Here is a 21774-nt window from a genome sequence, read left to right on the forward strand (position 1 = left end):
GTATTATGTATTTGAACTTACTACCAAGTACAAACTAAGGTGAACCATGAAAACAAAACTTTTATCTTCTGGTGCAAGAGTTCTTTCCATGCTTAAATGGTGCATCTTGTTATCCTTAATATTCAGGCTGGTACTGCTATATTTGTTATAGGGGGAAGGAGAATTCAAGTCAAGCAAACTGAGTTGGTCAGGGAAAATGAGGTCTGGGAATAGTTCGGTAGTGATTCAGGTACAGACATACAGCTGAATGGTGTTTGAGACATGGGAATATGTATTCTATTAACGTGCCGTTTTCCAAGATTCTCATATCTGATGTTATGAATAACAGAAATCATTATCATTGTAATTATTAATAATTTTCACCTTTCAATAATACCACACTTGTAAAACTTTTTTTAGATTAATGATCCCGGGGCCAAGAGATAATTGAAATGAATATTGTACGCAATGACCTTCAAAAGTATCAGTAGAAACTGTGTGCAAGAGAAGGTATCTTTCCCACCCCTTTTGTAAACCTAATGCTTAAGGGTATGTTCACAGCTGCAGTGTGTTTTATTAGTTTGGAATGCTATTATGACCTTAAGGTTAGTAAACCTTTTCACATTTGGTTTTTGCCATTCAATTACTTCACAACACTGCTGCTTTTTTTCCCCCCCACAGCAACCCAGCATCTCTAGGAAAAGGACAGATATTTATAAAATCATTCAAACATGATCTCTGATGTACCCCAACAGCAGATTTGGAATTGTTTTTCATAATTACTTCTCAAGATTTGTCCAAGACTAAGGAAACAAATAACATTCAATACTATCAGTTGTGTTTACAATCTTTTCTTGTGATTGTAAGAGCATGCTTTCTAGAAAACATGGAAGCTAAGAAGGCTAGAAGTCTGTTTCTTTCCTTGACCTTCAGGAGGCAAGAACAGTTTCTTTCCAAAAATTTTCATTGCAAGAGTCATTTGACATCGTATACCAGTGACATTTACAGGCTCCCCCACAACCAACTGAAGGTCTTCTTGAGTGTCAGGAAACATCTGCCATATGAAAGAAGAGAGATCAGGATCTGCTGGGATAAAATTAACTGGTTGGACCGAATGATACCATTTTCAATGTGCTAAGCGTTCCTTTTTTATTCATGTTGTAAGGCCAGAACTTTAACTCCTTATTATTTTATCCCATTTACATTGTTTTAATCGGAACACAATTTTATACGCATTTTGCAGAACCTTTGACAGATGGCTGCCAGTATCGTTTTGTATTTTTGACATTATTAATAAGGGTGTCAAAATCAGTGATGTAATCCTTTTCTGGATTTAACATTTAAATTTAAAAATACAGTGAATTTATCTTTATGCTTAATGCCATGGAATGGAAAATAAAGTCCAATCCTTTAATATTTATGGAAATACATTAGTGCAAGCAGCTGTTAATAGTGTTTAAGAACGTGTTCTTGTACAGCACTTGGCAAAAAGCAATAGTACGCTGTAGCCCATTACTTTAGCATACTAAAGTAAAATAATGCATCACTGTATTATAGAAATATGTCAATATACAAACAATATAACTAGTATGTAATATAGCACATCACTATCACATTACTGTGGTGTACTATAATATATCATCACTGCAATGCATTAATGAAGTGTAGTACAGTAAAATAACATCACTGTCTACACGATTAGTGTACTACAGCAATATTGTACATCACTGAATTGCTACAATGTATTATAGTAACAGCACACCACACATAATACATTATTATAGTATACTGTACTCCAATCATATACAGTAACACATCACTGCAGCACATTACTATAGTGTTCTATAATGTACTACATCACTGCACCACATTATTATACTTTTCTATAATATAACATCACTGCATCACATTTTTACAGTGCACTATAATATGGCACATTACTGCATTGCATTATTATAGTGTACTGTAGCACATCACTGTAACATTATTATAGTGTAATTTAGCACATGAAAGCATCAAATTACTGTAGTAATATAAAATACCACTGCTTCACAGTATTTGTACTATAGTAAGCATTTTAGGAAACCTACTTTTCATGCAGTAGATCAAACTATAGTTTTGTGATAGTTGTAAACCACCACAAAGAAGTACAATATAGGAAAACATGGAATAAAAGTCTTTAATGTTCATTTAAAAATAAACAGTAAGAAATGGACACTCATTTTAACCTTTTTCAAGTTACTCAAGCCATATAAAGAGATCTTCATGTGATTTGAAAAGATGAACCTTTTTATACCAGATACAGTATATAGTGTAAAATGCAAAGGAATAATTACAAAAACGAGGATGTAGATGAGTAAACAGCAAGCAGTCCAGCTCTCATCTGTTTCAGAGAATACTGACAGCAGTTTATGGACATTAATTATGGATTTGGCGTTATTGCTACTGGTCTCATTTCTATAAACATACATGCAATCATTACAAACTATTTTTAAACTCCTGTGGCACAACATCAATACCAACTGTAACCACCCAGATTACAACATCATAAAATCAAGCTTAACTTATTTTAGGGAGACAAAATGGAGATTGACCTCATTAGTGAGACATCAGAACAAAATCTCATGACCAAATAGAGTAGACAAGTATTTGCTGGGCTGGCAAAAACCTTTTAATAAAAGCAGCACTGGAGAGTTTATTCCACCAGTGATCGACAGCTTCAAGTGGTAGGTTGTTTAAGTTTAAATACTGATCACATTCAAGGTACTGAAGATAGGTCCCTGCAGGACTAATTTCACTATGATTAAGAATCTTAATCAGACAAGTTTACAAAAACACATTCATCACATTCTATTTGGATAAAAACAGAATAATTCCATTAAAATCTTTTAGATATTGTTGGGCAGAATTTTTTTTTTAAAAGTCTGTTCTAAAAAATAAGTTCTAAAATTTTAAAAACATTCAGAATGCACAGAAGTCTGTATTTTATGTCCTTTGTATACATTTTAAACCTAGACTAAAGTTTCCCCAAACTAGCACATTAAAATGAAAAACAATGTTTTGTCTTCTCTTTTTCTAGTGTCAAGAGTTGCTTTACCATCTGATTCCTGCACTTGGAGACAAGGTAAGGATTCTTCATGACAAAATAGATCTATAGAAGCACACTTGCGCCTTACAGTGAGAAACAAAATGAATTCACCTTTTGAAGTCAATGCAGAGTGACTAATGGGTTATAAAGCATTTTCTTTGTTATCTATAGGGATAGTGAATATGGAAAATGGAATTCTAAAACACAAAATTTAGTTCTAACAAAATAATACAAAAACATTTATTTTCGGACCCAGCTCACTTCTACAGCCTAATCCTCTTTCCAAACACTCTCAGCTGCAGACAGTAGGTGAATTAAATGCCTTGAGAGCAGCAAGACTAGTGGAAAAATGGATAGCTTTCTATGATTAATTCTCAAAAAGCCTGAATGAGATTTTAGAGCAGCCCTTTATACAGTATGTTGTGATGCTGCTGATCATGGTTGAAGAAAATGTTGGAAATCATTCTCAGTTGCTGTGTGCACATTAATGAGGGAGACAGCTAACGTTAGTCTATGTATGACATGGTTCCCCATACTCTCTAATGATATTCAGAAATTATTATAATTGGGCTACAGCTTACTGGGACAATGTCTGCTGGTGAATGTCCTCCGATTTCAAGGGTTATAAAAAACGATAGAGTGCAAGATAAACCATCCTGCCTGGCATAATTTTAAACAGGTTCCAGCATCCATAAATATGTTTCCCTTAAATGTTTTCAGTCACACTGTAACTTGAGGAGACTTTTTATGTTGTATTGTTTTTCTCCAGCAAACCGCCATCATGAGTACCGATGCGGAAATGGCGGTGTTTGGCCCAGCCGCCATATTCCTCCGGAAGCCAGAGAGGGAGAGAATTGAGGCACAAAACAGACCCTTTGATGCCAAAACTGCCGTGTTCGTGTCTGAACCAAAGGAGCTGTTCGTCAAAGGCGTCCTCCAGAGTAAGGAAGGGGGCAAAGCCACTGTCAAAACTGAGGGTGGGCAGGTAAGTAACACCTCTGAAGTGCTATTTCACAAATAATAAGACAAATAAAACACATATCTGACTACAGCCATGAACATGAGCCTATTTATCTCTGAAATTTTGCTTACAGACTCTAACAGTAAAGGAGGATGAAGTCTTCCCAATGAACCCTCCCAAATTCGATAAAATTGAGGACATGGCAATGATGACCCATCTCAATGAACCCTCTGTGCTGTATAACCTCAAAGAGCGTTATGCAGCCTGGATGATTTATGTAAGTGTTTGAATAGGTCTCAAAGTAATTTCCATTCATTAATAATGAATAACTTGTGGTTTAATGTTGACTCCCACTATTTCAGACCTACTCTGGGCTGTTCTGTGCGACTGTGAACCCCTACAAGTGGCTCCCAGTGTACAACCCTGAGGTGGTGGCAGCCTACAGAGGCAAAAAGCGTGTAGAGGCTCCGCCACACATCTTCTCTGTCTCTGATAACTCCTATCAGAACATGCTCACAGGTATGAATCCTGTCTCATCATGATATTGTACTAGTTTTTCAATAAGGACCCTCAAAGAAAAATTGCAGAAATTAAACACTATACATTGTGTCAAATATTAAAAAAATATTTACTTTAACCACATTTTGCCTCATCTGATATAATGGGATTATATTGCAAAACATTACTATTTGTGTAGGGTTTCCAAGATTTATACAGATACCTGGAGTATTTTGGTATCCTTTCAGTGCATCACAAAGTTCTAGGATGACAACTGGTTTATTGCATTACTGCAACAAAGTTAGCTCACTGGGATTTGGGATAGAGAAACCAAATGACATTACGACATTATTGTTATTACTTGTATGCAATTACTTCATAACTGCAATTACAATTACAAATGCAATTACTTTGTAAAATTACTTGTATGCAAGACAGCGTTGATTGGATGTACAGTGATAACATTACTGCTGTAACACTTACTTTTCGACTGCACCTATTGAACTAGAAAAGAAAACCCTCATCTATTAAGATACGGAAATGTAGTTAAAGGAAGGCTCCAGTGTAAATATGAGAATATATTCTAGACAAGTTAAAAGTCTTGTATAATCTGGAACAACCCTATCTTTAATGAAGTTTCCAAAAATGAAAGAAATGCTATTTTGTTTATTTATATCAGGTGCAACACAACTTGTTAACATCTGCATTCATGTTTAATCTTTATTTCATTCTGTTTGCAGATCGTGAGAACCAGTCTATCTTAATCACGTACGTACTATTGATTTTAAATAAAGCAAACCAATGCATCTAAATGTCTATTCACATGATAAGTCTTTAGGTTTTAATAAGATAAAATCAAACCGAATATTGCACATACTGTATGGGGGGGGGAGACAAAATTTGAAAATTTATTAGCCTTGTTACTAGAATTTCTGGTGTAGGCTCAAACATGTTCATTTAAATCACAGTAAAATTTCCAAATTTAATTTAGCCAAATTCAAATTACCTTAAATCACAGCCTTTCAGAAATCCAGCAACAGAGTGTAAAAATTTTAACAAAATTCACTGGTCTGCTTAGATCTTATTTTCCTTTTCTTACCCCTCAGTGGAGAATCTGGTGCTGGAAAGACTGTCAACACGAAACGTGTCATCCAGTATTTTGCGACAATCGCAGCTGCTGGTGACAGGAAAAAAGAGCAAACTCCAGGCAAAATTCAGGTAGGAAGTGTTCACAATATTCCTCGATGGGCTCATAGGTATTTGGATAGGTTACTTCTTACCTCAACCTGTTAATATTTGTCAGCTCAGTTCCATTCAGCCTTCTGTTCTTAACACCCTTTTAACTCTCCTCTGTAGGGAACCTTGGAGGATCAAATCATTTCAGCCAACCCTCTGCTGGAGGCTTTTGGAAATGCCAAGACAGTGAGGAATGACAACTCCTCTCGCTTTGTGAGTTAGTCTTCTATTAGTCTCACACGGTGCTGGTATACAGTATACAGTATGTTGTCTATGCTGGAAATGTTTTAGTTGTCTAATTTGAATTATTCTGTTTTAATTAAATTTGTTGTGTATTCAAGGGGAAGTTCATCAGAATTCATTTTGGAACCACAGGAAAACTGGCTTCAGCAGATATTGAAACATGTAAGTTTGCGTCAATATGCCTATGTAAGTTTCTCAATATTTAAATTCAGCTGATAGTATAGACGGTCTGATTGATTACTTTTTAACCAATTTCAACAGATTTACTGGAAAAATCCAGAGTAACATTCCAGCTGTCAGCTGAAAGAAGCTACCACATCTTTTATCAAATTATGACCAACCACAAACCAGAACTCATAGGTAGGAAAATAAGATTTATTAATTTGTAGAATTCTATTTTGATTGCAAATTTAATACATTAATGCAACAATCATATTTCTTACAGAGGCATTGCTTATCACCACCAACCCCTATGACTTTCCTATGGTGAGCCACGGGGAAATTACTGTCGCCAGCATTAATGATGTTGAGGAGCTGATAGCCACGGATGTGAGCTGAATTGATTTCATTCATTTATAAAAACACTCAGATGTTATTTTAATGCAACAGTATTGGTATAATTTATTCAAGTGTTTCTGTGATTCAGAGTGCCATTGATATCCTGGGGTTCACTTCAGAGGAGAAGATGAGCATCTACAAGCTGACAGGAGCTGTGATGCACCATGGCAACATGAAGTTCAAGCAGAAGCAACGAGAGGAGCAGGCCGAGCCTGATGGCACTGAGGGTGAATAAGAAAGATGATTTAGCAAACATTTTGAAAAAAAATTAAAATGGTATGATGAGTGTTTTGTTTTCATGGACCAAAAATGTAAGTTTTGTTAAACCAGCAAATAACCCTAGTATTACATATAAAGAAAACTTTTGGTGCATGATTGAAAAGACTGATGTAATTATAAGCTTATTTTTGTTTTCTGCATTAGTGGCTGACAAAATTGCTTATCTCATCGGCCTGAACTCATCAGACCTGCTCAAAGCCCTGTGCTACCCCAGAGTGAAAGTGGGGAATGAGTTTGTGACCAAGGGACAGACTGTTCAACAGGTATAATTTTAACTTCAGTGCATGCCATCATATTCAATAGTTGTAATTTAATTCTTATAATGTAATCATTTATTAGGTCAACAATTCAGTTGGTGCCCTGGGTAAGTCTATCTATGAGAAGATGTTCTTGTGGATGGTTGTCCGCATTAACCAGATGTTGGACACCAAGCAGTCAAGACAGTTCTTCGTTGGTGTCCTGGATATTGCAGGGTTTGAGATATTTGAAGTGAGTAGAAAGGCTTTTTTATGTCTTACAAAATGTTTCTCTTTTCCTATATCTTACTTCACATTGCTTGCTTCAATGATAATTTATTTCCTTTTGCTAGTTCACTCATCATCTTTTGTTCTTTTACAGTTCAACAGCTTTGAACAGCTGTGCATCAACTTCACCAATGAGAAGCTGCAACAGTTCTTCAATCACCACATGTTTGTACTGGAACAAGAAGAGTACAAGAAAGAAGGAATTGAGTGGGAGTTCATTGACTTTGGCATGGACTTGGCTGCCTGCATTGAGCTCATTGAGAAGGTAATCAGTTACATTTAAATATGTATATATGTTTAAAACAGTTGTACATACATGTCTTTTCCATCACCTGTTCATTTTCACATTAATTATCCAACAGCCAATGGGAATCTTCTCCATTCTTGAAGAAGAGTGTATGTTCCCCAAGGCCACAGACACAACCTTCAAGAATAAGCTACATGATCAACATCTAGGCAAATCCACCTGCTTCCAAAAACCCAGGCCTTCCAAAGGGAAGACTGAAGCCCACTTCTCCCTGGTGCACTACGCAGGCACAGTGGACTACAACATCAGTGGCTGGCTGGACAAGAACAAGGATCCTCTGAATGAATCTGTTGTGCAGCTGTACCAGAAGTCAAGTCTTAAACTTCTTGCTCATCTGTATGCCTCTTACACATCTGGAGATGGTATGTCTTCCACTAATTTAACATAAAAAATAACTTAGTATTGTATTTGTCTGATGTTTTCACATTAACTTCTGAGATAGAGAAAACATGTTTCTGTGAACAAATTGAATTTAGTAAATTAAATTTAATAGCGTAGATTGCATATTCGGATTTTACTGTACATGATGTTACACGTCACAGATTAATTCATGCAGTTTACACAGATCCTTACTGAGATTTCTGTTCTTTGATTTGAAGACTCTGGTGGTGGAAAGAGGGGAAAGAAAAAGGGTGCTTCTTTCCAGACTGTCTCTGCACTCTTTAGGGTAGGTACATTGGCTTCTAAGACCTACTGTAATTACATAATTCTTTGACAGCCAGAATCTACTTATTAGTCTGTTCTGCGCTTTAAAATAAAGATTGTAAAAATAAAATATCTCATGCCACAGGAGAACTTAAACAAGCTGATGTCCACCTTGAGGAGCACCCATCCTCACTTTGTGCGCTGCCTTATTCCCAATGAAACAAAGACTCCAGGTATTAAGCTCAGAATGTTAGGAACTTTTGCAATTTATAAGTGTTTGTACTTTCTGTTTTAAAAAGGTGTAGCATGTGTTTCTAAAAACAACAAATTCTTTCTTTAGGTCTTATGGAGAACTTCCTGGTTATCCACCAGCTGAGGTGTAATGGTGTACTGGAAGGTATCAGAATTTGCAGGAAGGGATTCCCAAGTAGAATCCTGTATGGAGACTTCAAGCAAAGGTAAAAACTTTACTTCTTAGAATGATAAGCATTTTTTACAGCTGTATAATATTCTGAAACTGTTTAATTTGGTCACTACGTCTCCCGCAGATACAAACTATTAAATGCCAGTGCAATCCCAGAAGGTCAGTTCATTGACAGCAAGAAAGCTTCAGAGAAGCTCTTGGGATCAATTGATGTCGATCACACTCAGTATAAATTTGGACACACCAAGGTTGGTACTTGAAAGCAGACTATTGAAAAACTGTTGAAATTCACAAATGAAAGAATAAATAATATGATTTTTTGGGGAATTTGGTTAACTATTATTTGCCTAAGAAAGTTCTAACTGTACTCCTATTAATTAGTCAAAAAAGAAGACCATAAATTAAGTTGAAATTAGTTCACAAGTGGCAGCCGTGGTGCACTTTACTGCAGTATTGCACAAGGTCTTCATTGAACCATCGTCATTATTTCTTTACTTATTTAACAGGTGTTCTTCAAAGCTGGTCTGCTGGGTACTCTAGAGGAGATGAGAGATGAGATGCTAGCCAAGCTTATCACTTCTATTCAGGCTGTCAGCCGTGGCTATGTAATGAGAGTGGAGTTTCAAAAAATGATGGAAAGGAGGTAATATAGAAATTGATGGAAACATTTAAATTAACAGTTTACCACTGCAGAACAATTTTGAAAAAGAAAAGGGACACTGTAGAAAAAATTATACAGTGTGATTGATTCACAAGTTCAAATGTAGGAAACATAACATGTTATTTTAATCTGGCATTGACGAACCATACTTTATATACTGTATTATGATATCAGTTACCTATCATCACTACCCCTCATGCAGGGAGTCCATTTTCACCATCCAGTACAACATCCGCTCATTCATGAATGTGAAACACTGGCCATGGATGAAGCTGTACTTCAAGATCAAGCCTCTTCTGAAGAGTGCAGAGAATGAGAAGGAGATGGCCAACATGAAGGAAGAGTTTACCAAGTGCAAGGAAGACCTGGCCAAATCAGAAGCCAGAAGAAAGGAGCTTGAGGAGAAGATGGTTACACTTTTACAAGAAAAGAATGACCTGCAGTTACAAATGCAGTCTGTTAGTACAATTTTATTATTGTGGTATCCTTAATTCTTTGCAAGAGATACATTGGGGTTAAAAAGCAATCTGATTAGACTGAGTTTTACAGATGTCAATGTTTTATCAGCGTACTTGTTATGGTACTCTCTGAAAACATATTTGAAAGTAATATACATCACGATAAATAATATTTTTATTCTGTTCATTCTTACATAATTTGAAAGCTTTAAGAAAATCATTTTGCTTTTAGTCTTATTTCATTGTCTTATCTATCCCTGTCCACTGTAAATGCCTAACGGTCACTAATGTATAAACAGGAAATGGAGAGTCTCTCAGATGCTGAAGAAAGGTGCGAGCAGCTGATCAAAAACAAGATCCAGCTTGAGGCCAAAGTGAAGGAGATAACAGAGAGACTGGAGGATGAAGAGGAAAGTAATGCTGAGCTGACAGCCAAGAAGAGAAAACTGGAGGATGAGTGCTCTGAGCTGAAGAAAGACATTGATGACTTAGAGCTCACCTTGGCCAAAGTCGAGAAGGAGAAACATGCCACAGAGAACAAGGTTTACTTTTAAAATGTCTAAACCACGATATAGTTTTAAAATATCTCAGTGTCACTTCAGCATAAAGAAATGCTAAACCCTTTAACTCCTCTAGGTTAAAAACCTGATTGAAGAGATGGCCGCACAGGATGAGGCCATTGCCAAGCTAACTAAGGAGAAGAAAGGCCTCCAAGAGGCTCATCAACAGACACTTGATGATCTGCAGGCAGAGGAGGACAAAGTCAACACTCTGACTAAAGCCAAGGCAAAGCTTGAACAACAAGTTGATGATGTATGTGGCAGATCCAAACTACACATACTATCTGTATTTTCAAACAGCTTGAACTAAAGTTAATAATGTGTCAATTGTTCTAGCTTGAAGGTTCACTGGAGCAAGAAAAGAAACTCCGAATGGACCTGGAGAGAGCCAAGAGGAAGCTGGAAGGTGATCTGAAACTTGCTCAGGAATCCATAATGGATTTGGAAAATGACAGACAGCAGTCTGAGGAGAAGATAAAGAAGTAAAAAGCATTTACCTGAAAGATAAATTTTCTTTGTCTTATATAACTAAATTTGAAAATGTAAACATTTCTTTAATGTTTGCAGGAAGGACTTCGAATTAAGCCAGCTCCTCAGCAAGATTGAAGATGAACAAGTATTGGGTACCCAGCTGCAGAAGAAAATTAAGGAACTTCAGGTAATGTTTCAATATAAAATTTATACTCTGATAAATTACTTGGATTCTGTGATTTAATCTTTATTTAATTTTTTATTTCAGGCTCGTATTGAAGAACTGGAGGAAGAGATTGAGGCTGAACGTGCTGCTCGGGCCAAGGTTGAAAAGCAAAGGTCTGATCTCTCCAGGGAACTTGAAGAGATCAGTGAAAGACTTGAAGAAGCTGGAGGTGTAACTTCTGTTCAAATTGAGATGAACAAAAAACGTGAAGCTGAGTTCCTGAAGCTCCGCCGTGACCTTGAAGAGGCCACTCTGCAGCATGATGCCACAGCAGCAGCTCTCCGCAAGAAGCAGGCTGACAGTGTGGCAGAATTAGGGGAGCAGATTGACAACCTGCAGAGAGTCAAACAGAAGCTGGAGAAGGAGAAGAGCGAGTACAAAATGGAAATTGATGACCTCTCCAGCAACATGGAAGCAGTTGCCAAATCCAAGGTACAGTACACACATGGTGTGTCTTTTCTTCTTTAAGGACTTAATCTGTATTTTCCTGAAAAAGCTTGACATTTCCTCCTTAATGACAGGCCAATTTGGAGAAGATGTGCCGCACCCTGGAGGACCAACTCAGCGAGATGAAGACTAAATATGAGGAGAATATACGGCAGATGAATGACACTAATGCTAAAAATGCAAGACTTCAGATAGAAAATGGTGTGTACTAAATTTATTTTAAGTTATAAATATTTTGTAAAATGAAGGACTGATCATCCATTTGGTGTTATTATTTCTTAAGGTGAATATTCCCGTCAGTTGGAAGAGAAAGAAGTTCTGGTTTCCCAGCTCACAAGAGGCAAACAGGCCTTCATTCAGCAAACTGAGGAGATGAAGAGGCAGCTGGAGGAAGAAGTAAAAGTAAGTTTTTTGTTGGTATAAAGGAGACTTATATAAATAAAAGAACAAATATGAATCTGATTTATTAAATACTATTACACCTCAAGGCCAAGAACGCCCTGGCTCATGGTCTTCAGTCTGCCCGCCATGACTGCGACCTGCTCCGGGAGCAATATGAGGAGGAGCAGGAGGCCAAGGCTGAGCTGCAGCGCTCATTGTCCAAGGCCAACAGTGAAGTGGCTCAGTGGAGGACAAAATACGAGACTGACGCCATCCAGCGCACTGAGGAGCTTGAAGAGGCCAAGTAAGATAGATTTGCTGTGTTTATACTGATTACTATTATCAAAATATAATTCCTTCCCTGATCATGATCACTTTCCACAGGAAAAAGCTTGCCCAGCGCCTCCAAGATGCTGAGGAACAAATTGAGGCAGTGAACTCCAAGTGTGCCTCACTGGAAAAAACCAAGCAGAGACTTCAGGGTGAAGTGGAAGACTTTATGATCGATGTGGAGAGAGCAAATGCTCTAGCAGCTGCCCTTGATAAGAAACAGAGAAACTTTGACAAGGTATTGTTCCAAGTTTTTGCTGTGTTGTACATATACTAAAATTGTAAAGGAACACCTTTTAGCAATGTTTTAAAGAAAGCACAACTTGGTTTTATACATATACAGTAGCTTACAATTGTAATCTGTCCCTACCAAAATAATAGAAAGTGGTATATTTCGTTTACATGACCCATTCTGTGGAAAATAGTGGAAATAGTCATGCCTATAATATGTACCATGATGCATTAAATAACTACTTTCTTGGGACATTAGAGTAGCAGCAGACCAGGTCTTTTGTGTTATGTTTTTTCTCTTTTTGTCTTGCAGCGTCTAGTCTTTCTCCATTATGCTTAAGCATGTGAAAACATTTTTCAGTTAGACTTCCAAAACAATTTAGTTGTTAAGGAAGGATTACATGCACAATTCTTTGTACACACTTCAGGTTTTGGCGGAATGGAAGCAGAAGTTTGAGGAAAGCCAGGCTGAGCTGGAAGCTGCTCAGAAAGAGACTCGCTCTCTCAGCACTGAGCTCTTCAAAATGAAGAATTCCTATGAAGAGGCTCTGGACCATCTTGAGACCCTGAAACGGGAGAACAAGAACTTGCAGCGTATGTTTTGGAAGATAAAGTAGTCAGAATAACATGATTAATATGGCTGTTTAATCATTTTTCTTCACATCTGACTGCTTTTATGGAACTTAATCAGATACTAAATTTTAATTCCTTTAGGTGTGCTATTAAGATGCTTTAAGCTCCACATTGTTTAAGTAATCAGGGTAAGGTGCTTAATCTAAAATAAAAACTGCATTTTATCACTGGCTTTATTATTCCAGAGGAGATCTCAGACCTGACAGAACAGATTGGTGCAACTGGAAAGATAATTCATGAGCTGGAGAAGGCAAAGAAACAGGCAGAGACTGAGAAGATGGAAATCCAGGCTGCTCTGGAGGAAGCTGAGGTATATTTAATTACATGTAGAAAACTGGAATATTTAAAATGTAAAAAGCTGTTATATTTAATCTGTGTATAACTATAATGAATTAATGCATATTGGCAAACAGGCAGCATTAGAACATGAGGAGTCCAAGATTCTTCGTATCCAGCTTGAATTAACCCAGGTGAAATCTGAAGTGGACAGAAAGATTGCAGAAAAGGATGAAGAAATAGATCAGATGAAAAGAAACCACCAGAGGATTGTGGACACCATGCAGTCTGCCCTTGATGCAGAAATAAGGAGCAGAAATGATGCCCTAAGAATTAAGAAGAAGATGGAAGGAGATCTCAATGAGATGGAAATTCAGCTGAGCCATTCCAACCGCCAGGCTGCTGAAGCCCAGAAACAACTGAGGAATGTCCAAGGACAACTCAAGGTACTGAAGAAACTATCAATGTACTCTGAGCCATAAAGATTCACATCCTTTTATTTATCCTCTGATGGTTCTGGTGGCTTTCTGCATTTACCAGGATGCCCAGCTGCACCTGGATGATGCCCTTAGAGGACAGGAGGACCTGAAGGAACAGGTTGCCATGGTGGAGCGCAGGAACAACCTGATGCAGGCTGAGATTGAGGAACTGAGGGTTTCCCTGGAACAGACTGAGAGAGGCCGCAAAGTGGCTGAGCAGGAACTGCTTGATGTCAACGAGCGTGTCCAGCTGCTGCACTCCCAGGTTGGTAACTGACTTTTCCTATTCTTTTTTACAATTGATTTTATTTTTAATTTAAATATATTGCTTAACAGCTAAAATCCTTGAATTCTTCCAGAACACTAGCCTGATCAACAACAAGAAGAAGCTTGAGAGTGACATTGTTCAGCTTCAAGGGGAAGTTGATGATGCCATTCAGGAAGCAAGAAATGCAGAAGAGAAGGCCAAGAAAGCGATCACTGATGTGGGTCACATTATGTGCATTACAATTTTAACTACTTACTGAAACATGCATATAACCTGATATAAAGCCAGACCGCATTCCCACAGCAACAAATATCTATCCATCCATTTTCTAGCCATTTTATCCAAGAAGATTTTATCCTGGATGGGACACCAGCCCATTGTAGGACATACATAGACACAAACACAGACACAAATGTACACACTAACACCCTGGCCAATTTTCCCAAAATCCAGTTAACTTACCAGCATGTATTTGGAGTGTGAGAAAACCAGAACACTCAGAGGAAACCCACATGAACATGAGGAAAACATACAAACTCCATGCAGGTAGCACCCTGGGAATTGAACCCAGGGCCCCAGCTCTACAAGGCAGCAATACTAACCACTGCGCCACATGATACCCAACAAAAAACATCTTCTTTCTAAATGAAAGGCATATAATTACTTTGACATTCATGTGAATACATTTCAGGCTGCCATGATGGCAGAGGAGCTGAAGAAGGAGCAGGACACCAGCGCTCACCTGGAGAGAATGAAGAAGAACCTGGACATCACAGTGAAGGACCTGCAGCACCGTCTGGATGAGGCTGAGCAGCTGGCAATGAAAGGTGGAAAGAAACAGCTCCAGAAGCTGGAGGCCAGGGTAATGTTCCATTCACAAAAACTATTCCATTACTATTTTTAAAGATGTACCATAAAATATAAGAACTAACAAAAATTGTGTTTTTAGGTCAGAGAGCTGGAGAATGAGCTGGATGCAGAGCAAAAACGTTGTGCTGAAGCCATTAAGGGTGTCCGTAAATATGAGAGAAGAGTCAAGGAGCTCACTTATCAGGTAACAAAAGAGGTTTTACAGTACATCTTGATCATAAACAAACATGTATATTAACTGTAGGTCTTAATCACTTCTATTCTCTACAGTCTGAAGAGGACAGGAAGAATGTGAACCGACTCCAGGATCTGGTGGACAAGCTGCAACTGAAAGTGAAGGCTTACAAGAGACAGTCTGAAGAAGCTGTAAGTACTACCGTGTAAAAACCTTTACTACTTTATCTCAGACAGCCACTTTTAAATAATTCCTTCAATGTTGAGTTAAAGCTGTAAAACATCTAGAATTCAGCACTTTTGTTTCCTATTGTTTTCTGCAATGTAGTACTCAGTTTTTCCTTTGCAAGTCACTACTAAAATGACAACGTTTTGCAAGATGGTTTTGATAGAGAATTACATGACTTCATTTTAGAAGCATATGGAAGGAAACTACAAACTAAAACTGAACATTTATGGAAAACCAATTAAGAATATATTGCTTTGTGCTTTATTACTTTCAGGAGGAACAGGCCAATACCCATCTGTCCAAATTTAGAAAGGTGCAGCATGAGCTGGAAGAAGCTGAGGAGCGTGCTGACATCGCCGAGTCCCAGGTCAACAAGCTGAGGGCAAAGAGTCGCGAAATCGTCAAGGTATTTACAACAGCAGCTTATGTCACAACTGAATGTATGTGGTTTTGACATGGCTTATCTATTCTTTTATCCAGCATGAATCACAAAGAGCCGCGTGTTGTTTATATATTATTCAGTTTTGTACTATCTATCTAACTGCTAGGGAAGCCACTAAATCTCTGTCCATCCTTTTTCTAACTGCTTATCCAATTAAGAGTCCCAGAGGATCTATCCCAGCAAGCAATGGGTACACCATAGATGGGACACCTCTCCATCACAGGGCACAGCCACAGACATGCGCACACTCACACTGAGGCCAATTTTCCCAGAAGCCAATTAACCTACCAGTATGTGTTTGGACTGTGAGAGGAAACTGGAGCAGCCAGAGGAAACCCATGCGAACAGGGGAGAACATACAAACTCCACGCAGCTAGCAGCCCAGGAATTGAATTCAGGATCCCAGTGCTGGGAGGCAGCAAATTAACCTACTGTGCTACTGTGTCACCCAATAAATCTGTATCCTAAAGAGAAAACGCATTGCCAATGCAATTAAATAAACTGAAACTAACTTGCAACTATAATGAAATCCATAAATTCTTACCATTAATCTTCTTCACATGACTACTTAAAAATAAAAAAAGCAGACAAATCTGCAGCATTTTATTTAACAAAGTCTTCACCAAATCATTGTAAATTCAAGACCTGAAGTGTCCATGTATTATGGTATGGTAAGTATGACTAGATATTCTAGCTTGATATCAGACAAAAACGGTTTTTCATTACTCCCAGTCATTATCAAGTAATTTCTGAAACACCACACCACTTTAAATGAGCCTCAGCCTTTTAATGCCATCTGTGAACTTTCTTTAACACATTACAAAAATTCATAAGAAATGATAATGTACAGAGCTGTCTATTACTGTTGTGAAAATGTGTTAATTGTTTGTTTTTCCTTTCTGTCTTTTTTTAAGAGCAAGGAGGCTGAAGAGTAAGGGAAGGTGACCAGGTGGTGGAAATTCCCACAATGTGAATTTCCCTGAGACCTGTCCTTCTGCTATGAACAGTAGTTGCATGAATAAAGAATTGCTTATGCTGCATTTCTCATTGGCTTGGTTGCATTTTTATTATTTTCAACATTATCCTTAACAAAGCATAAAAGGGTTCTTGTCAAACACCCATGTACACCAACCTAGATTCATAACAATCTGATGTAGAGGTGTTAGCCTGGCATCCTGTCCAAATTTCCCATTGGCCTTTACCAACCATGGGCTCCTAATAATTCCCATCTATGAATTGGCTTCATCACTCTGTTCTTCTCCCTACTGAGATCTGGTGTGTGGGGAGCATACTGGTGCACTATGGCTGCTGTCACATCATCCAGGTGGATGCTGCTCATTGGTGGTGGTGGAGTGCCGTCCCCATTAATGTAAAGCACTTTGAGTGGAATGTCCAGAAAAGCGCTATATAAGTGTAAGGAATTATTATGATGTTCAAATCAATTAAAACCTATCAAAAGGTGTTTGTGTACCATACTGTTAGCCAGTATAAATCTGAAAAGATACTGTACTTTTTTGCCAGTCGATTGTAATCAGTGCTCTGTTCTTCGCCACACGTTGCAATTTTCAATCTAGTATTACAATCTCTCCTCTGTCTCAAATTGTACACTTTCTTCATATAATTGATGCATTAAATGTTTTGCATTTCATTCTCCAGGGTCAAAAAAGTATCCTTAGCAACATGATGAAGGATGTTTTCAACAGGGTAATGACCCTAAACATACAGCCAAACTAAACCTAACTACGGCAGAAATATTTTTTGAGAACTATTTACTTGTGTTACTTTGTATCCATAAAACAAAAAAAAATCTCAGATTCTAGCTTCCTTTACCACGATTTCTATATATAATGAGGTATGTTTGATATCCTTGATCAGATTCCTCTTCTCTTTGAAGAAACAGGTCCAGAAAAGCTTTCTTAATTTTAACCAGGTTAACCTTTCAGACTATACAGCTGATGGGACATCCTGTAGTTCAAGAACTATTCAACAGAATATCTGGGTTTAATGAAAGAATCTTCCTGTACCTGAGGGATACAGATCAACAGAATGTTTTTTGTTAGATTTAAATACACAGTTGAGTATTTTCTCTTCTTGCATGTTCTGTCACATCCAGCAGAGGGAGGCATAAAGACACTTCCAAGCCTGACAAATATTCAGATCAAATGCAGGACAAAGTAGCTAAAGATACAGTACATCACATTTTAAGTGAAGGATTTTGTTTTTTAACGACAGTGTTTTCAAAGCATGCAAAACTTTGTGTGCAAGTATCACCATTAAAGCAAACCCAAAGGGATCAGTTGGATGAATAAAGACCCTAAGCACATACTGTATCTGAAAACTAAAGTACACTGATCTAACAACTATTAAATAATGGCATATGCAAAAGAATTGACAAATCCTGTCCAAAGTGGGAATAGCCAGTCACAGGGTATGGACCATAATTCTTTATCTGTAAAGCAACAGATAGCAGACCAGGCCTATTTTTTTTTGGCGTACTGCAGTAATGGAAAATGAGCTTATCTTATGCAGGTGAGGTAATAAGAAGCATGATTGTACAAGCTTGTCCCTGGTGCTTTACCAGAGGCACCAAGACACTTGGCTAATGTGTTACTTCAGAACAGAGACTGAAGAGCATAGAGGTTTCCCAGGTCTGAACCCTACTGAGCATGTGCAGGGTACTGTTGGAATGCAGTTCACTGCTGTCAACTACCTATGACGCATGCACGGCTTTTTCCTGTATTTGTGGTTCCATTTTTTTACACAAAGGCCTGTGATTGTCTACTGAGTAAGTGGGATGACATATTACAGATGTAACAAATTACCAAGAAAAGTTTTAAACGACTAAACAAGTTATTAATTTCATGTACCATTAGGGTTTTCTTTTTGCTTTAATTCTGGAAAAACTCTTTGGATTGAATCACAAGAATTGAACTCACAAACTCCGGGTGGTAAGACAAAAATCCTAACCACTTCCCTATTACATGCTTGTTTTAGGGAGAATGAGACTAATAGGTGTTATTCTCAGTGCATGAACTGCCATATTATTATAAGTATGTTCTAATATTTTGATAGAAATTGAAAAGGAAAAACAGATGTTTTTGACATGGACTGGACTCCCCTGTACCCCAGACATAGCTGGCAGTGAAAAAGCAGATTACAATCTTAAAAGTGCTTTAAGGGCCCTCATAGGTTAGGCTACATGACTTGGGAATTGTATCCAAGTTATCACAATCTTATTCTTCATAAAGAATGATCTTCTGTTTCTTTATGTTGAAAAGTCCTAAATTTAATTTCCACAATTCTGCATTTGTGTTTGAAAAATTCTACATTCTTCAGTCAGTTAATTTTTTTTTTACCAGAGCAGAAACATGAATTCTCTCCTTTCTCACATTGTGTCTTGCTTTTTCAAATGGCATATACAGTAGTCTGGATTGAGATTATCTGAATATCTAGATCACAGGGGTCTGGAATATCATTTGCTCTCTAAACCCCCCAAAAATGACAACCATCAAAAGCTACAGTCATGGAAGGAAGGAAACGTTTCAGATTTTATTCTGAACTGTCCCACATCATGTAATAGAAGAACATTTCATGTGAAGAAGAAAAAAAGATCAGTTCCAACACTTAATTTCCTGTTGGACTGGTTATACTTTTCCATTCAAGACATGATTAAAGACTGCGGTGAGAATGATTGAAAACGGGGATAAAAATCACATACTTTAAAAACTGAATCTGAATACTTTTTCCCTTCATATGGTGGTGCAAATACTTCATGTTTATTGTATGAAGTATTTGCACCACTTATTAAAACTGGTTTGTAGATTATGCATATCCCCTGCTGCAGCCATAAGACATTCCCCTGTTATGAAGAGTCTGTCAGAAATGGGGAAAAGCACGTACAGGCATGATCAAATATCCTTATACTGTACATATAGTGCCTACCACATAAAACACCATAAATGAGTTAATTGTTGTTGTTTAAAATTTTTATTAATGCACGTATGTAGTTTAATAAGCAATATTTATTAAACTAATCAGTGTAAACAGTGTAAAACATCAATTCAGAAGTCCAGTCAATTTGTCTAAACATGCAGACAGCCAGTGGGATATACCCACTATAAACCTGATCTCTTCATATTTGAGAAGCTTATCAAGTAAAGGCTTGGTTGGTACCTGCATGAAGGACAGGCATTCTTCATTTGAAGTGCCAGGTTTCTCTCTACAGTTATCAGTTAAGGCATCTCGCAGGTCACTGGTTGAGCTCACGAATGTGTTATTTTTGTGCCAAATCATCCAAGGCATTATGTTATCCCAGCCGAACACATTCATTATTGTGCATTATTTCTTTATCATATAATAACATAGAATGGTCCCATATATTTATTTGCTCACATGCAAAGATATCTATGGATTCCACACATAAAAATCATATCAATAAGCCAGGTCTTGGAACTGTGGAAATCACAACAATTCTTGAAGTTAAGAAGAGCAGAAGTTTTCTTTAGCTGCAACATGGTTAAAAAATACATGTTAAGGGTGAAAGTAAAACAACCAGCTTCCTCTGGGTAGAATGGGAGATCAGCCTGAATCTGTGCCAAGCTGGATGTGGAAATTCCAGATCCAAATCAAAGACTTCATGGCTGAGGTATTTGCATAATTGTATTCTCTATGCTTCATTGCAAAGAAAACAGTGATATGAAAGGGAATTTCCAAATGAAATGGAGTTAAAGCTGGGCACATGATAGTTTGAGGGGATTCACAATGATTTTTCCCCTGAAAGGCATTTCAGACATACGGTATAAAGAATGTTTAGAAATCCTGCTATTAGAATATTCCCTTCCTTTACTTTCTCTTTCAATCTGTGCCTTATTAATATTTCTATATCTAAACCACATCAGATTATGTGGCCAGAGCTTATTCTGGTTTCCATGATGTGAAGCAGACTAGGAGAACCCATGACTTCGCCCATCACAGGGATCACCCCCCAGCAACGCTGCACCCCACTTATACAACTGGGTGAACTGGAGTACTGGGATACCTGAAAGTACCTCACTTAATGTACAACAGCAGCACATGCAGTGCAGACTCAAACTCACAACCCATCCCTATATTCAAACTCCTTGTTATCAGTTTGCTTCCTTAAAATACTCAGAAGACTATCTATATTTGAGATTAACAAACTACTTCCAATAAACAGTGACTGAAATAAACTAGTTTAAAAAATGCAACAGGATAGCAATATATTCTATACATGTGCAGGTTTTTCATAGGCTCATCACCATTTTAAGTGATATCTGACAGATAATATTTTGCAGAGATTCATTTAAACCTGTGTCTAACCATCTCCATGGGTGTGTCTTTTTTCTTACAAGCACTGTGCTCAGAAAAAAGGGATTAATGACATATTAATGTGAGTCTTTGTTTCAGAATATTGTCTACTTCAATCAAATACTAGAAAACACATAGTTTCACTGCAATTAGTGCATAAATGTGTATATAATCCATCATGCATGTTTGTTTAGTAGCCCTACAATGTATTTTACCTGATAAACCTTAGAGGTTACCATAGTTAAAGTGTGCTTCTAAATGTCTATAGTAGGAATACTCATTTTTGTTTTTATTTTTTCTCTTATATTCCATGGAAATGAAGTGGTACATGATATTTGAATGCAAACCATCACATATACAGTACTGTTACAGAATGGTGGGAATAGTTTTGGACACTGAATAACCGATACTGGATGGACAAAGTTTTACAAACTAGAGATTCACAAACTTTTAGTGATTATGTTTAGGCAATACTATGAAATATTACTTGGATTAAAAAACAACAACTTAGGTACCCAATTCCAACATAATGACAGTTAGTCCTTATTTAATAATAGGTAAATTAAAT

General features: G+C 37.4%; 1 protein-coding gene across 1 annotated transcript; it reads left to right on the forward strand.

Annotated features, from left to right (window-relative positions):
- Positions 1 to 2604: 2604 nt before the first annotated feature.
- On the forward strand, positions 2605 to 16918 carry LOC148652609 (myosin heavy chain, fast skeletal muscle-like). The gene is made up of 41 exons (XM_088599566.1): positions 2605 to 2705; positions 3059 to 3103; positions 3837 to 4052; positions 4162 to 4305; positions 4391 to 4547; positions 5267 to 5294; positions 5633 to 5744; positions 5883 to 5975; positions 6104 to 6167; positions 6267 to 6365; positions 6451 to 6554; positions 6652 to 6790; positions 6987 to 7105; positions 7182 to 7331; positions 7461 to 7631; positions 7729 to 8035; positions 8273 to 8340; positions 8464 to 8551; positions 8659 to 8776; positions 8867 to 8990; positions 9249 to 9385; positions 9606 to 9861; positions 10161 to 10403; positions 10498 to 10674; positions 10758 to 10903; positions 10989 to 11079; positions 11161 to 11550; positions 11640 to 11766; positions 11849 to 11967; positions 12054 to 12250; positions 12331 to 12514; positions 12936 to 13101; positions 13326 to 13450; positions 13554 to 13862; positions 13957 to 14160; positions 14255 to 14380; positions 14855 to 15025; positions 15113 to 15217; positions 15304 to 15399; positions 15711 to 15842; positions 16793 to 16918. The coding sequence occupies exons 3-41, from the start codon at positions 3849 to 3851 to the stop codon at positions 16811 to 16813; spliced, it is 5811 nt and encodes a 1936-aa protein (XP_088455692.1). The 5' UTR covers positions 2605 to 2705; positions 3059 to 3103; positions 3837 to 3848; the 3' UTR covers positions 16814 to 16918.
- The last annotated feature ends 4856 nt before the right edge of the window (positions 16919 to 21774 follow it).

Source organism: Lepisosteus platostomus, chromosome 11, assembly GCF_059453375.1.
Source record: "Lepisosteus platostomus isolate fLepPlt1 chromosome 11, fLepPlt1.hap1, whole genome shotgun sequence".
In the NCBI taxonomy this organism is placed as follows: Eukaryota; Metazoa; Chordata; class Actinopteri; order Semionotiformes; family Lepisosteidae; genus Lepisosteus; species Lepisosteus platostomus.